Here is a 17,584-nt window from a genome sequence, read left to right on the forward strand (position 1 = left end):
AAGCAATGGCTTAAATGACTAGCAAACTAAAAAATAACCCATGATGTAATAGAGATAAAATTCTTAAGGACTTTCATGTTATTAAGAGCTGTTTAATTCTCCAAATAATTGCCATAAAAGAAATGATATATTTTACTTCTTTGTTCAAATACTCAACAATTAGTTACCTTGGCAGAATAACAACCCATCCCTCAAATTACTAGTTTAAATAATAACTGTTTGGGATTAGATTTTTGAGTCAACTATCTGGGATGCAATTGCATCACCTAAGTAAAGATCTTTGTGGCATGTGGAGTCAGTCAGAGTATCTGATTAAAGTAAATTCCATTCCAAGACATGACAGCTCATGATGTCTGTCACCCCACCTCTACCAGCATATAGAGTGGTCGCATGTCAGAGTCTCTTCGTGTGAGTGAGTTTCTTTCACCTTGGTGGTCTTAGAGCTGACCTTATTCCATGGCAGCTAGAATCCAGGGAGAAATTAGGTGTTGCAAGGCCCTTTAAGAGGTATTGTACCACTGCAACCGCCAACTATGATGAAAGCAATTCCAGAGTCCACGCAAGGATGTGTGGATGGGGAATATAGGCTCTACCTGCTGATAAGGGAGTGGAAAAATGGTACAGCAGAGCACATGGGGAACAGCAGCTACTCCTGTGTCATCTATGGAAAATGCACTCTCTCAAGAATAGATTGAAAGGCTCGTGTGAAGGCTCCCTGTGCTGCAGTTTCCCGCTATTCTCGTGCACTGCAAACATTTCCAAAGCCTGAATTTTGCTTTCATCAATTCTTTTGACTGTTTTTCCTTTCACCTACGTTTATTCAAGTTTCTGCTTCTCGTTATTTGCGGCTTACTCTACTGTACTTCTTGTTTCTGCCTTTGAACACTTTGGTCTATTTCAAGCCTTATGACTTGTCTTCTCACCTCAGCTCTTAGTTACCACAAAACTTAGCTCTCACCAGATGACACCAGACTTCAGTCTACTTCTTATTGTTTTAAAATTTTATTATCATTAGTGCCCAGAGTCCTAATGTTTCTGTAGAGATGATGTGAAAAAATAAAAGAAGAAGTTTGGATTTATTCATGAGTTTAAAAAGACCTGCAGACTAAAATGTGGTTTTTATATCTATCTATCTATCTACCTATCTATCTATCTATCTATCTATCTATCTATCTATCTATCTATCTATCTATCTATCTATCTACCTGTCTGTCTAACTATCTATCTATCTATCTATCTATCTATCTATCTATCTATCTATCTATCTATTTTGTGTGTATGTGTGTGTGTACGTGTGTGTGTGTGTGTTTAGAAATTAAACTTAAGGTCTTATGTGTGGAAGATGCATCTCTAATCCTAAAATAATGATTTTTAACATTACATTTTGGGTCAAAGTTTACCATTCTCTAGAAAACTTTCTCTCCATGAACAAATTCATTCAATTGTCCAGGTGCTATTTACCAGTGTCTATACAGATGGTAAACTTATTTATCCTATTTCCTCCGGAAGAAGAGAAATTATAATGATATTCTGGGAGCATAGTTCAATGGCAGAGTACTACCCAAAAATAGTTCATAAGCTTGATTTTATAAGTTTACATAAAAACACATTTGTATAATAAAACTACACTTTAATAAATTCTTTGAAAACATTATCTGCTTTTATTTCTTGAAGCAAACTAATTACATCAATTATATCCATCTATGCAATAAATGTCAGTGAACCCAGAGTATTTCTGTTCCAAATTGGATGTTGTAAGGGCAGCAGATGGCACAGGTAACTGTATCAAGTGCTTTATATGGCCCTGGAATTTTAAGTCTAGACATTGTCCAAAAAGCAACTGTAGTCTAATTACTGAATAACCATCTTTTTTTATAAAAAGAGTCCAGTATAAGCTGTGGACGATTAAACTATTACTATATTTATTGTGAACAGAATATACAGTGTCCTTTCTCTAAGACTACTGCCCTTGGGCACATCTAATGACTAATCATGGAACTTTGGTAAGGGATTTTCATGATTTTCATTTTCTCCTTCAACAACGGACCTCCCCACTTACACATACAAGACCAAATATAAAATTTCAGTCAAAAGCATTTTTGTTCCACCTGATGGTTTAAATAATAACACCTTACATTAAAAGAATGATGGACAATAAATCTATTATCAATCTCTTTAGCAATCCAAGAGCTCTGAAGATAGAAAATATGGTGACATTCTGCATATAAAAAATAAAACCTCTTCAAATAGTTTATTTAAAAAACACATAAAACAACAACAAGCACAGAAAGCAAAAACAGAAACAGAGAATTCAACGAGTTACATTGCCAGCTAACATTTACTTTGAAACTGGAGCCTACATCTCAGATTCCAGGTTTTGTTTTGTATTAGTCTTCTCTCATGCTGCCAAGGAACTCAGGGCAAAAGAAGAGAAAGCTGGGTGGATCCAGAAAAGAAAAAAAATTAAAAGAGATAAAAGGAGTAAAGCTGTTATTTGAGAAACCTCTCCCAAACACATAGTTCTATATTAAAAAATTATTTATCTTTATTCAAACAGACTGTGCTCAAAGACTGTATCTTTTAGACTGTTATTCCTGTGAAAACATTACTTCATTACATGGCCCTAAGAAATGAGGGTCATATAACCTTAAATTTTTAGTAGCTAAGAAGTTTTTCTTTTTATTATAAAATATTTACATTCTCCTCTAAATAAGAGAGGCTGGAATAGGCCTGATGACCTATGCTTTCTCAGTAACTTCAATAATGTAAATCCTTAGCCTTTTGTTTCAGAAAGTGGTGACTCATTATGCATACAAAAATAGATCTTTTCATGGATGAACTCTCTTACCCATTCTCTACGCTGGAAAATGTAAACTCAAAGGGTTTTTATAAAACCTGGTTGCAATTTCAATCAAATAACACCACCTCCCAATTACTGCTCATGGTGCACACTTGAAAGAAAATATTCAACACTGGTGTTAAGAGCTAGAGAAGGAAAGAAAGGCTGGCCTTACCACCCTGAATGAATCCCATCTCATCTCATCATGGAAGTTAAGAGGGGTCCAGCCTGCTTAAAACGTGAAAGGAAGGAAAAGAAAGGGCAAACAGAAATTGCCATCAGCAGAGAAAAAAATGAAGAGAAAGAAAAAGAAATACAGTTTAATAAGTGATTTGGAAACATGCTGAAAATCCATCTATAGGGGTAACAAAAGGACTCATAGAGATCTTCCTATGTTCTACAGGAGATACCATAGAACCGATTGCTGTCTTACAGCTGGTAACAGGATATACTACAGTGTAGTACAGTATAGTCAAGTTGCCCAAGCTCAGCAGGTGCTTTAAAGATGGGATCCTGACCAGCATATACACTAAGAACTGCGGAAGAGAATTCAGGCACCTGTTTCTAAAACGTGATCTTGTACAAAGTGGTTTTTGACCTTCAACCTACTAATTGTCCTAAAGGATAAGTATAAATCCATAGCATTATTTCAATACAAGATTCTCAAAGGTCAAAAGCATATATATGTATGTATATATGTATATTTTATATATATATATATATATATAATAAGCTCTCTTTTTATCTTCTTTTTTGAGACAGGGTTTCTCTATACCTTTTGGAGCTTGTACATATAAACTTTCTAACTACACTAAAATTCAGAAGAAAATAGTTTAATGACTTAATCATTTATAAGACTATATTAGCAACAATATCAGAGTTCATTTCTATATTTTTCCAAAGATTTGCTTTTTTATTTCTAGTTGGCCCGAGTTAAGAACAGAGTGCAAATAAACATAAATAAGGGGTATTCTGCAAGAAAAGAAGGACATGAGCCTCTGTTGCAAACATAGATGATCACATGAGAGACAGATGCACAAATTAGACCCCACTGTGACAGTTTGGAAATAGCATAAAACACTTATACATTTTCTTTAAGAAAACAAGCTTTGTTACTTTGAAGTAGTATTTAATTGAAGTCATTTGTCTTAGTCATGGTTTCTATTGCTGTGAAGAAACATCATGACCACTACAATTCTTATAAAGGACAACATTTAATTGAGGTGGCTTGCTTACAGTTTCAGAGGTTCAGTCCATTAACATCATGGTAGGACATGGCTGCATGCAGGCAGACATGGTGATGGACAGGTAGCTGAGAGTTCTACATCTTGACTCACATGTGACAGGAAGTGGTCTGTCCTACTAGGCCTGGCCTGAGCATATATGAGACCTCAAAGCCAGCCACCTCAGTGACACACTTTCCCCAACAAGATTACACCCACCTACTCCAACAAAATCACCCTCCTAATAGTGCCACTCCTTTTGGGGGCCAACTTCTTTCCAACCAAAACAACACCTAACCTATATGAGTATACATAGACTATATTATTGGCAGTCCAGAATCTAAAATGGATGAATGGAATACTGCTGGAAGTGATGAGATGATGTCACAATGAAGAGTTGCGAATGACTTCTACAATTTTGACTAGGTGATAACTGTGTACATCATACTATTTAATGAGCTTAGATATCCTTTATTTCTTGAATGATAGCCCATGAACACATAATTGTGCATAAGGTCTGAGTGTCTGAATATAATTAGCCTCAACCTAAAGATATTTTAGAAGAAAGACATGGAAAACTAAAACTTAAAGTGCGTCATAATAAAAAGTCATTCCAAATTAGTGCATATGACTTTAAATACAAAAGCATCATAGGTTTTACATCTTCTCAATATTGATAAAACAGTATTGGATAGGTATTTGGGCAGAAGGCGAGGTTTGAACATATCTATTTGAGGTTTGAACATATCTATCATTTGAGTGAAGTTTGAGCATATCTTCAATTTCCAAAATTTTATGTTCCAGATACTTAGAACTTACCCAAATATTTTGGATAAAAATAATCCTAAAAAGAAAAGAAAAATAGATATATTAACAAACTCAAATTGCACTACAGAGATAAAGACCCACTTCTAGTTTGTTTTTATATTAATATAAATGAATAATATAATAGAAATGGCCTACATGCTGTGTGTTTTCAAATTTCTAAGTTTTTGTTTGAAAATACTTCAAGAATCGGTAGCCTATCTATATCTATATCTATATAGATATATATATACTACTGAACAATTAGATTAGATAACATTTTTAAAGCTTCTAATTTGAACTGGCTGTACTTGAGGTGATAAATATAACAGTATTCACCTTCTTTTATAATTCTCTAATTTTTTCATGGTGATTAAACATCCATTTAAGATACCTTTTTACAGGGTCTCTCTACATCATCTTGGCTACCTTGAAACTCACTATGTAGATCAGGTCCACCTGGAGCTCATGGAGATCCACCTTCCTCTACCTCTGAGTGCTGGGATTAAAGGGATGCGAGACAATAAGGAGCAACAGATGGGGTTCAAATATTGGTGGTATGCTGATGACAAGAATATGAGAGGTAAACAACAGGGGAAAACTGAAAAGAGTGGACTAAGAGTGTGAGGGATATGGAGAGAATGTGGGTGGAGTCTATCAGCAAAAGCAATGTCAGTCAAGGGAAAGACACGTGATTGTGTTTTCCTCCTCCACCATCTTCCCTCCTGTGTTCTGTCTTTTATCCCTATTACTCTTTAAAGACTGAGCTCTGAAAACATATCCACAGTGCAGAAATATACACTAAAGTTTTATGGGTGATAGAATCGCTCAAAGCAAACTATCAAAACTACTGAGTAGATGTGATGAGCAGGCAAAATAAAACAGAAGGCTTGATCTGTATTAAAGGAAGGAGGTATGCTGGGATTTATTATATTGTTCTTTCTCCTTTTTTAATATTTCCATAAAAGGAAGGAATCTATTAATCCATCTAATACAAACCATATTCTTCTGTATTATGGAAGTTTGTAAGAGTGCATGCATATTCCTTTTTAGTATGAAAATGTAAAACGTGGAATATATATGTAAAATTCTACACAATAAGTATATTGTGTAGGATAGAAAAGTTTGTATTGTTATTGTCTGTGTCGGTTAGTTTTACATCAACTTGATACAAGCTAGAATCATCTGAGAGGAGTAAAGCTCAGTTGAGGAAATATTTCCATAAAATATGGTTGTAGGCAGATCTGTAGGGAATGTTCTTAGTGGTTGATGGGGGAGGGTCCAGCCCACTGTAAGTGATGCTACTCTTGGGGCGGTGGGTTGTGTTAGAAACCAAGCTGAGCAAGCCACCAGCAGCAGGCTAATAAGCAGCACTCCTCCATGCTTCTGCATCAGCTCCTTCCAGGTTCCCATTTAGTTTGAGCTCCGACTTTAACTTCCCCCAATGGACTGTAATTCAGGATTGTAAACAAAAAAAAAAAACAACAACAACAACTTTTCCTTCCCAAGTTTTTTTTGTTTTGTTTTGTTTTTTGTTTTTCTCTTTTTTTTCCCCGTGAGACAGGGTTTATCTGTGTAGTTTTGGATCCTGTCCTGGAACTCACAGAGATCTACCTGCCTCTGCCTCCTGAGTGCTGGGATTAAAGGTGTATGCCACCACAGCTCAACCCAGGTTGCTTTTTTTGATCAAAGTATTTTATCACATTTTTGTTCCAATTCTAGAAAAATTAAAATAATTGGTGTGTATTTGGGGAAATTTTCTTCTTTGAACTTATCAGAACATGTAGGGATAAAAAGAACTGTAAGAACACAAGTAGCTACAATTTGGGTCAAATTTTCTCTCTATGGACAAAGCGTCCTTGCTCATTATACCTCCACTGCTGTCATGAGACTGGGAGCTGTGGCAGAGGCATAGGAGGAGGCTTGGATATGTCATCTCCCAGTTTTACTCCAGACTGTATAATTCAGCTCAGGTAAAATACCTGAGGAAACCCTGAAATGTGTGACATTTAGACTCTCAAGGTCATATTCCACCGCATCGTGGACGTATTCACGCTACGCCTGCTAGCTAGCAGGGGTGAGCCACAGACCGCCCTCTCCTAAAAGGCTCAGATTGGGCAATATTTGGGGGGGGTAACTTGAAAATTTTTATACACCAAAGATTACTGCTGATTATCAGTGGCCTCAGGAAACTTTACAAAGGTTATGGAACAACATCCATTCAGCATACACGACACCGTAATAACAAACCTCAAGTGACCCCATTTCTAGAGTTAGGTTGTGCATGGTGGGGCACACCAGCCTAGAATCACAGTACTTGAGAGGCTGAAGCAGAGGCAGGATGATAGTGAGTTCCATGGCAGCTGGGTCTACAGAATAAGAGGCTCTTTCAAATGCAATCCAACAATCAACTGAAACAAAATAAATGAAAAACACAGTGATAAAACAGGCACGTGGTCACTCACACTCCACATGCATCCTCTCCTGAACCCTGAATGCTACCAAACTTTGGTTAGGGAACAAAATACTTGCAAAGCATAAAGTCAATAGTAGTTGTTGGTAATGAGGCTTAAGGGAAATCTAGTTTGGCTGGAGCACCTGTCATTGGCAGCCTGCCCGAAGTGACAGTGGAAACGCGTGAAAAATGATCTGCAAAATCATTAGCTTTCAAATGGAACCAAGGAAGCTCAGACTGGCAGTGTTCCGACTGTAAATGTGTATCTTCGTGTGAACTCGACAGTATCAACGAATGCTTACCGTTTCAGGATTATTTTCGAAGACTTCCCTGGCTTCCTCTTTATTACAGAGTTCTTCAATGCATTCTCTTTCAAGGTTGCCCTTTTTAGTTTCCTCAAGCAAGGCGTTTGCTCGGCGCTTCCTCACCAGGACTTGGGAGGCACGTTCTTTTGACAAAACTGTAGAAAACATAAACTTATATAAATAAAAATGTCTTTATTTTCCCTCTAAGTTATATCATCTTATTAAATAATGAATGCTGAAATAATTTTCTGCATGATATTTAAAACTGATAGGCTGGAACTCAGAAAATACGTCGCTGTTATAAAGCCTTTGGTTAGCAACTCCACCAGCAGACTCGGTTCACGCTTGTCTATGCTGCTACTTATAGCTGCTTTATATGAGCTATACAAATTATCCAGTTCATGTTTGAGGCCGAACACACTTAGATGACACTCAGTGCTTTTTGTTTTTCCACTTATCTAATCAGTGACTCCACGTTTAGGGCAGGAGTAACAAATTTTTTTCAGTTTTAATGGTGAACCTTTGGAATCTCTTTGAAGACAGAGAAACACAATCATGAAGTCCTATCAGCTATATGAGAGTTGACAGACTAAATCAATTGACCCTTCATACATTTGGCAAAGTAAAAACCTAGGGGAAAAAGAGGAAGTTTGTTTGCTAAGCATACACTACAGAAGAGAAAGAGAAAAGGAAAGGAACTTTGGTTACAAAAAAAGTTTTAAACAGGTGAACAACAACAAAAAGTTATATAACCAACTGCAATACTAAATTTGGAGGAAACTATTCTCATTGTATAGAGTAGAAAATTGCGATTGGAGTTTTAAGTCATTTTTGCAAAGAAAAAAGCCAGTAAGAAGAGAATACATTTCCAAGGTTGTATACAAAATAACTGAATACAAACAATATAAAGAAAATAATAAAAACATTGTTATAGGAGCAAATATTAGAAACACTACAGACAAATGAGGAGGGGTAGCTTTAAAAATAATAAGCTGTAATACCTAACTGAATAATATCATGGAATTTTTAAAAGAAAATACTCAGGTAAATACCTCCAACATAAGAACTAAAATGCAAATTTTAAAATACCATTTTCTCAGCATAAACATTTATATATAGATAAACACAGCAATCCAAATTGCAAATATGTAAATATTTTGTGGACAAACATATAGGAAAGAATTTGAAAATATTTTTAAACTATCAGTAGCAATTGTATCTGAAGAAAATAATGAAAAATATGAACTTATATTACTATTAGTATGTTCAATGCTATAGTATTTAAAGAAAAATTTTAAAAGCATAAAAAAGTCTATATTTTTTTTTTAGATTTCATGCATAAATATTTTTTTTACTACAAAGAGGAGCAAGTCTCTAAATAGATAAGTTTATTTCATGTCAGTGTCTTGTTATCAATAATAAACAATAGATTCTCAAGAACTTGATAAAAAGAAGGGAGTAAAAGGAAAAGAGCTGACTGATAAGCAGTCTCCCTAAACAACTGAAACTCAGAAATGAGATAAGTTAGGGAGTAGCAGGATACACGTGATCTGACTGGGGAAGGGGAAAGAGGGGCACCTCTTGTCAGGGATTGGGGAGGGAGACAAATACAGCGCGAGAAATAACAGCAGTATGGCTATCAGAAAAAGGCATAAGTAATCATAACTATCTACCTAAAAAGCTATATTACATAAAACTATATTATTACTTATAATAAATAATATTGCATTTGTATATTTATACGTATACATGTGTGTGTGTATGTGTGTGCACGTACAGTTTAAATGAAATTTACTCATCTGGGGTGCCAATGTTCAATGTTCCTTCCAAGAGCAAAAGAACAACAACAACAACAAAAAAACCACACACCAGGTATGAGAAGCCCTCCTTTGAACTGTTGGTCAGGGTTGTCCAAGAAACTTTAATAATATTATAGGCTACTGATATGGTCTTTGATTGGTCCTCCGAGATAGAAGGTAAGTTCCTATTGCTGAAGATATTTTGTAATTTAGACACAGGAGCCAAAGGCTTCTGAACTGGAACGGAAATGAAATCCTCCTCTCTAAGAACTAGCTTTTAAGAAACAGAAAGCATTACTCAAGCTTCCAAAGAAGGGACGCAAGCAACAGTCCTACCCAACTATGATGCCTATTTGTTACAACAGTACTATGACAGAATAACCCGAAGAGTGGAATAGTGTGACACACATACCTAGTGGTAGCCAACTGCTCTTTAACTGGACTTAAGGCTTGTTCAACAAGAAAGAAACAAAGACTGTTACTGGAAACCTAAGCAACTACCCAGACCTAGCAAAGTCGTGGGTCTTGGAAGAGAACCTATAACCACCACTTTACTAAACCAGAACAATCCATAACTTCATTCTAAATATTTGTACTTATACCTACAAGATAATCTTCACCCCCATTACAGAAAACTACAAATAAGATACAGACATGTGGAGCCTAATGCCAAAGAATACACCCTCAAAACAATGGCAGCACCCAAGGCTCAGGCAGCATTGTGAAATGGTATGGAAAGATTGTAAGAGCCAGAGGATCCGGGAGTTTCCTGTGTCTCCTAGCAAGGTCAGAGGCTACATCCATAAAATCTCATTAACACAACTACCTAAACGTGAACTGACCAAGGGCAACAATAGACATGCCAAGGTGGACAGTGGAAAGAACAAAAGACCTCAGCCCTACACAAATACCAACACTCAACTAAGAAACACTAAAGTTGATAAAAAAAAAAAAAATACTCTGTCCCCTCAAAGAGAACATCAGTTGGTTATCCAATACCAAATGGTCTGCCCTAAAAACATACATACAAGTAATATTATACATACTGAACTTGTTATATTTAAGAATATATAGGTATATATGTGTAACAATATTTAATTAAAAGGGGGCATGAAACTGAAAGAAAGAGGGGTCTAGAGGGAGGAAAAAGAATAAATGATGTTATTACATTATAATCTCACAAAAAGAAAGTAATAAAAATAAGTGCAATAAGTAATGCAACTTTAGGTCTCTTATATCCCAAAACAGAAAAGTAAATGCAACCCCTAAGTAAATAGTTTGGGTTGTATTTATAACTCTTATCTTTTTCCATTTCATCGCCATTAAGAGATAAAGATTCAAACAGGGCTTTGTGTGTCTACAGGACAACGATGAATGTGCTACCTGCCACGAGGATGACTAACTGATAAATAGCAGCACTGTCAATAATTCGAGTCCTACATGAGCAGCTCTTTCACTACTTGCAAGTGTTTAAACATTGTATTTGTAATAAATATAGCAAAAAATGTGAAATTCCTGAACTTCAGAGCAAATATATAATTTTTATGAGAAAATTAGTTAAGATTTTTACAAAACAATGAAAATGTTGGCTCAATAACAGCAACAAATCAAAGTTAAATATGTATTTTTAATATTATTTTTTATTTTTATTGATTTTTTACTAAGCTTTACATTTTTCTCTGCTTCCCTCCCTGCTTCTCCCCTCCCCACTTCTCCCTACCCCTTCAACCCTCTCACCAGGTTCCCATGCTCCCAATTTACTCAGGAAATCTTGTCTGTTTCTACTTCCCAGTAAAATATATTTTAAAAGAAATATTATTCACTTCCCAGCAATCTTCCATCAAGAATACTAAGTTTGTGGGTCAAGTAACAAGATGGTTCAGTGGATAAGAGAATTTTATATGTAGGTCTGATTTGATTTGATCTATCTTTCACAACAAGAATCAACATAAAGGTAGAAGAAGGAACTCGACAATGCTGTACTCTGGCCTCCACACGTGTGCTGTGACACGCTCTCTCCTTCTCTCTCTCTCCTCTCTCTCCTTTCTCTCTCTCTCATACACACACACACAAACACACATATACACACAATCATATTAATTTTTAAAAAGAATACTAATACTAATCTTGGGCTCAGGGATTATCACAGAAGATAGGGGCAAAAAGAGTGTAAGCATGTAACCTTATGGAGAAAGGTTGAAAAATGATGTCTTAGGAGCATGACATGACCAAGCTATTAGTGAATTTACAGCAAAAGGAGTTGTCATTGTAGGACCTTGGTCTCTGTGACAATCCAAGGGAAAGAACAGACACCTTGAGCTGTGCCCACTTGCAAGAATATCGCAGCTGAGTTTGTTGACTGTAGAGGAGCTTAGGGTATTTCCATACCACTTCTTGCACGTAATTCTGGCCAAATTGCAACTGGTCTTGGGAAAGAGATAGAGTATTTAGGTCAGGAAAACTGGGAGAAAGGGTTAGGCTCCACCTATGAGGCTATAGGAAAACTGGCAAAGACTTTCTGGGGTGGGGCTGGGGGACATTCACAGTATTGTAGGCATTGTGCTGTCTCAGTGAAGCTGATAGACTCATTGGTTCCCCCAATGAACTTTGATGGAATCATGCCTCAGTTTGTTCTTAGGATTTTAGAAGGTGTAGGGATGCACAGTTTATGTCGACCAGGAAAAAGGTATTTTTGCAACAGTTCTACACACTACTAAGCCCTTAAATATTCAGTGAAAGATGCAGGTGGGGCTCATTGGACCATCTGATCGGGGGAGCTTTTGGTAGCCATGAGAGAAAAGTCATTGTTTTCAGTACTGAAGCTACTGGTGATGTTTCAGTACATAGCTCCTCAACCATGTTCACATTGGTAGCCCTAGGTAAACCCTGTGAATAATGAAGAGAAGAAAAAAAAAAGGAGAGAGGGTGCTTGTGGGAGTGAGGGGGTGTTAAGATAGGGTAGGGACTGAGTGTAACAAAAATGTATTAGTTACCTGTTTGAAACTGTAGAAGAATAAGTGAATTTAAAAGTACTAAATTTAGTAATGAAGAATTAGATATTACTATTTTAAAAAGCACATGGTTAAAGTGTTTTCCCAATAACCTCCAAGTCTTTCCATTCAAAACCTACTCAACAGTCAAAAGTAGGCGACAGGTGGAGGAGCACCCAACTTCTAGAAGGGCTTATGTAAAGTTCTTCCAGTTTTATTGCTTTTCTTTATCAAAAATGGCTGTTTATTGCTTCTCTTTTAGGTTTGCCTTCTGTAGCTTTCCCTGAGTCCTTTTTATTGGGCATCCTAAGAAAGAAAAACTGCTCATGAAAGAATGTATGTGAGAGGAGAATCCTGGCAGGGTTCATATCTGTGTTTATGATTCAGTGTTGCATGCAGGATGAAAATGTCTTTCCCTATGCAAACAGAAGAGCCACTTGACCCTTTGACATTGTACTTAGCATGACCTGAATAGTTGAAATAGCATGTTTTCCTTAAAGTTTATGAAAAGCAAAACCACTTTAGCACACAACAATCTTGAGTCATTAATGATGACTGGATGTGAAAAAAATATTAACAGTAATTAGATTTAAACTACAAATATTTTTATTTCTTCCCATAAATATCTCATGAGAGTTCTATTTGGCAGTGTGGAGAATGTTTTGAAAATGTGGCTTTTGCAAGAATTAAGAAAAACCCAAAGACAGACATTCTTAAGTAGGATTTTCATCCCTTTAAATCGGTACCAAATTTCAGGAAAGCTTACATTGCCTTCACAATGCAATGTTCATATGTAACTTATGCTTTCGTCTCATCAAAGACAGTATTTTCTTTGAATGACGAGTATTTTACTTGCTTTTCTCTAAATTTTACGTTTTGTTTAATATTTTGTCTTATGCTGCTGAGAAAGTATTACTTCTCATCCACTGTACTAACGGTAAGAGAGTGGTTAGAGAACTAATCTGGAAACGGAAGTCCTATGTTAGGCTTCAAAGAACTGAACCATTAAAAAGCTGATGACAAGCATTTTTAAAGGATAAAGATCACAAGAAAGGCTTGGGTTGGGATTTGACTCTGGGATGCGAGGGAGTAAAGCAAAAAGGAAATAGTTATACGTGATGTTTGCAAAGGTGATGCTGAGCCATTTGAATAGAGGAGTGAAGTTGACTTTTTTTTTAATAGAGGAGCCATTGGTGTCCTTTAAAAATGTAACCACTGGAAGAATCAGTCTGGAAGAATTCCATGACTGACTGAGCAGAAAAACAACGTCTGTACTGTTTATCTACAACGGAAGTGAAATGGGCTTCTCGACTCCAGGATTTAATTATTACTTTAATTTACAGCCTCTATTCTAGAGGGAAACAGAATAAATCACTGTCGTTGTCTTCTCAAGATTGGAAGCTTTGATTTAACCAAGGAGAGCTGAAGCAGTAAAGGTTACTTACTTACTTCCCAGAAGCAAACTTGTAACCCAGAAAAAAAGAGAAAACAACAAAACAATTATACTGTCTATTTCCTTAGTTGAGAGGCAAAATGAAGATGATGTGGGATTTTCCTCCGGATGCCATTAATATGTTTTGTTGCCAATGATTAATAAAAGAAGCTGCTTTTGGCCAATGGCTAACAGAATATAGCCAGGCTAGAAGGTGTGAAGAGAGAAGTCATGTAGCCTCCACAGGAGACAGACGCTAGACGCCAGACTCCAGACAGAACCTTACCGGTAAGCCACAAGCACATGGCGATACATAGATTAATAGAAATGGCTTAATTTAAGATATAAGAGTTAGCTAGCAATACTCTTAAGTTATTGGCCAAACAGTATTGCAAATAATATAGTTTCTGTGTTATTGTTTCAGGTCTGGGCAGCCGAGAAAGAATGAACAGCCTACATAAAGATACTTTATTTGAAGAGATTTGCAGTTCTGAATTTGGTAAGGTATGACAGAGAGTGTCCCTAGGCCTTGCTGTTCACCCAACTGCTATGCTATAACCCCATGAAGTTATAACAGGAGCTCCTTTGATGGCTAGAGAAAGACAGCATCCCAGTCAGCTTCCTGGCCACTCTCATCTCCTACCCACTGGGAACACCAAAACAACCTCATTTTGACGTCATGTACCAAGGAGTAAACACAAGGAAAATATTTTGTCTTTGTTCTCTTTGACCTATTTTATTAAGATGGCATCAGTACTATTAGTTCACTGGCCTGTGTCTGCGCTTCTGTCTAGACAAATAACAGGCAGACTGTTTGGGGACATCAAAGTCAAAGCTGAAGAGCTGGCCTCATTCTGTAATGTTCCACTACTTGCAGTCTCCCGCAGATCTCTGAAATCAACAAGTATAAAGTGTGCTTAGAGTCTCTCAGGGGCCTGGGGAACTGCTCCAGAATGGAGCATGCGCTTAGCAGTGCCAAATCCTCCTGGGTTCTTTCCCCAGATCAGCTAATTAAAAAGAACTCCAACTTAATGTGCAACTTACGAGCTGTGTATTTGATCAAAATACATACACAAAGAGAGTATTAAAAAGAACTACAGTGCTCAGTGGATTCCCTTTTGACTCTTAATTAGTGTCCTTTTAAAGTGCACACAGGCAAGTAAAGTTTTGGAATATTGATTGATCATACACTAGATGTTTACAATTCAACATAAGTTCTATCAGCCTCTCAGAATTCCCTATGGCATGGTCAAAGGCTAATATAAGTTACAACAGAATCAAATGACATCTTATTAGAGAAAGAAAGGGGAAACACTGGGATAAAGATTCAGAGAGAGAATCCAAAGCAAGCCTACCACCTCCACACTTGGAAATAGAGAAATAAAGGCAGGATCACAAATTTGGGCCTGCCTAGGAAACATATTGATATCCTATCTCAAATAAAATAAAATTTAAAAAAAGAAATACCAAAAAAACTGGCTTGATTTGGAAAAACAGATCATTACAGAACTTAAAAAAACTTCACAAGGTAATGAACATCCTCAAGATTAACTAAGAAGATAATACGTTCATGAAAGGGAGGAACAATCAAACTTAAAACCAAATAAAACTTAAAAATCTACAATGAAATTATCAAAACTGAAAAGTGGTAAAAGAAAAAAGTTAAAGACATGTTCTGGAACATAAAATAAAATTTCAAAGAAAGATCAAAATCATGAAGGATTCATTCTGTAGACTTCCAAGAAGACAGAATATAAGGAAGGAAATCATCATATAAGTACAAAAGAGGCAATGGGTGCAATGATGATAATATGCAAAAATAGAGGCATTTCCAGAGCGGATGAGAAACACAGTTCATATAAAGACTGGAACTGGATAAAAGAAAGCAAACTAGATATATAACACAATAGTCTAATCAAGAGATAATAAGACTAAACATTAAATCTGAACACAGCGATAAACACCTCCCAACTGCTTGAGAGGTTGGGGCAGGGGAATCATGAATTTGAGGTCAGTCCGGTTAATGCCATAAAAAGTCCTATCCTCAGAAAAGAAATCGTAACCATCAAGTTATTTAGATGACTTTGCAAAATAGCAAAGCAGTTGGGTTCTGTCTGTTCTCTTTCAGGCAAGGGCCCTGCAGGTAAGCATTTCCTCAGCCCTGTGTCTACGTATTTTAGCACAATGTGCTAGGACATTCCTTTAATATCAGCACTCAGGAGGCAGAGGCAGGCTGATCTTTGAGTCTGAGGCCAGCCTGGTTTACAGAGTAAAATCTAGGACAGTCAGGGCTACACAGAGAAACCCTGTTTTAGGGAAAAAAGGAAAAGAAGTATTGTATAAGCGAAACCAAATTATTCTGGTGATAACATGAATGATTATCAAGTGAATGATATCCAAAGAACAATGAAAATCAAATAGTGCTGATGAGAATATTCTAAAAGGTCTAGACAGAAAACAATTCTTCAAAAAAATCCAAGCCAGGCAGTAGTGGCACATGCCTTTAATCCCAGCACTCGGGAGGCAGAGACAGGTGAATCTCTGTGAGTTTGAGGTCAGCCTGGTCTACAAGAACTAGTTCCAGGACAGGCTCCAAAGCTACCGAGAAACTCTGTCTCAAAAGACCAAAAATAAAAAATCCTAAATGAGATGTCTTCTAAATCCCTCCCCTCAAGGCTCAGGGATCTATGAAGAATCTGAGGTGAAAAGTTTATAAGAGCCAGAGGTAATGGATGACTCCAAAGAAACAGTCTCTTCCAGACATATATGACCTCACAGATACTGGGGCAACATACACAGAGTCTGCACTGATGCAAGACAGACAGGGTCCCAGCTCTGACATGGGGTCCCATCACTAAGAAACTCTCTGCAATTGATACCAATTGGAAAAGGGAAAATCTGTTTTCTCCAATAGACAGTCACTAGGTGCATCAAACACACTCCAGGGCGGACCCTGTATCCAGAAGTAGAAGTCCAACATAAATTAATTCCATGTGGGGTTTTTATGTCTTTTGATTTGTCTTGTTTTTGCTTGTTTGCTTGCATGTGCGTGTGTGTCTGTGTGTGTGTGTGTGTGCGCGCGCGCGCGCGTGTGTGTGTGTGTGTGTACGTGCTTTTTATTTTGTTTGGACATTTTGCAGTTTATTGATCTTTTGATTATTTGTTCTGACTCATTTTTGTTTCTTGTTTTTTGTTTTTTTGAGAGAGAGAGAGAGCATCAACTTGAGTGAGTTGGGATGTGGGTGATTCTGGGACAAGCTGGTGGAAGAGAAAACAACCAAAATATATGATTAAATTTTTTCAAATAAAATTTAGAAAAAAAACTCAGCACCTTTTCTAACACAAATAAAAATCAAACAGAAAACAGGAGTGAAGTTGCACTGTAGCTACAAATATCTTCCATTCCACTGGGCCCGGACCAGTGTCTCTCCACCCACTGCACCCCACCCACTAGCTTCTGCAGCTCCTCATAAAATAATCATTCTAACTCTTACTATAATTTAATTATTTACTCTTTTGTATATTAGCTCAGGCTTTTTATTTACTAACTCTTACATCTCAAATTAACTCATCTGTGTTATTTTATATTTTACCACAAGGCTTGCGGTTGGTTAGATGTTGTTACATGTAGCTTCTTGGTGGCTACCTGGCGCCTGTCTGACTCCACCATTTGTTCATCCTCTATTTTTGTTTAGAATTTTCTGTCTCGCTATAGTCTGCCCTGCCATAAGCCAAAG

General features: G+C 36.8%; 1 protein-coding gene across 3 annotated transcripts in view; it reads right to left on the minus strand.

Moving 5' to 3' along the window:
- Positions 1-17,584, minus strand: part of Pros1 (protein S) — a 73,954-nt gene that overhangs the window by 38,716 nt on the left and 17,654 nt on the right. For all 3 annotated transcript variants that reach the window (XM_087899769.1, XM_087899767.1, XM_087899771.1), the window contains 2 exons: positions 7,624-7,781; positions 4,882-4,906 (listed from right to left, as the gene is read on the minus strand). In XM_087899769.1, coding sequence (XP_087755895.1) covers positions 4,882-4,906; positions 7,624-7,781 — 183 coding nt within the window. The remainder of the gene's footprint in view (positions 1-4,881; positions 4,907-7,623; positions 7,782-17,584) is intronic.

This window comes from Myodes glareolus, chromosome 2, assembly GCF_982192425.1.
Source record: "Myodes glareolus chromosome 2, mMyoGla1.1, whole genome shotgun sequence".
Classification (NCBI taxonomy): domain Eukaryota; kingdom Metazoa; phylum Chordata; class Mammalia; order Rodentia; family Cricetidae; genus Myodes; species Myodes glareolus.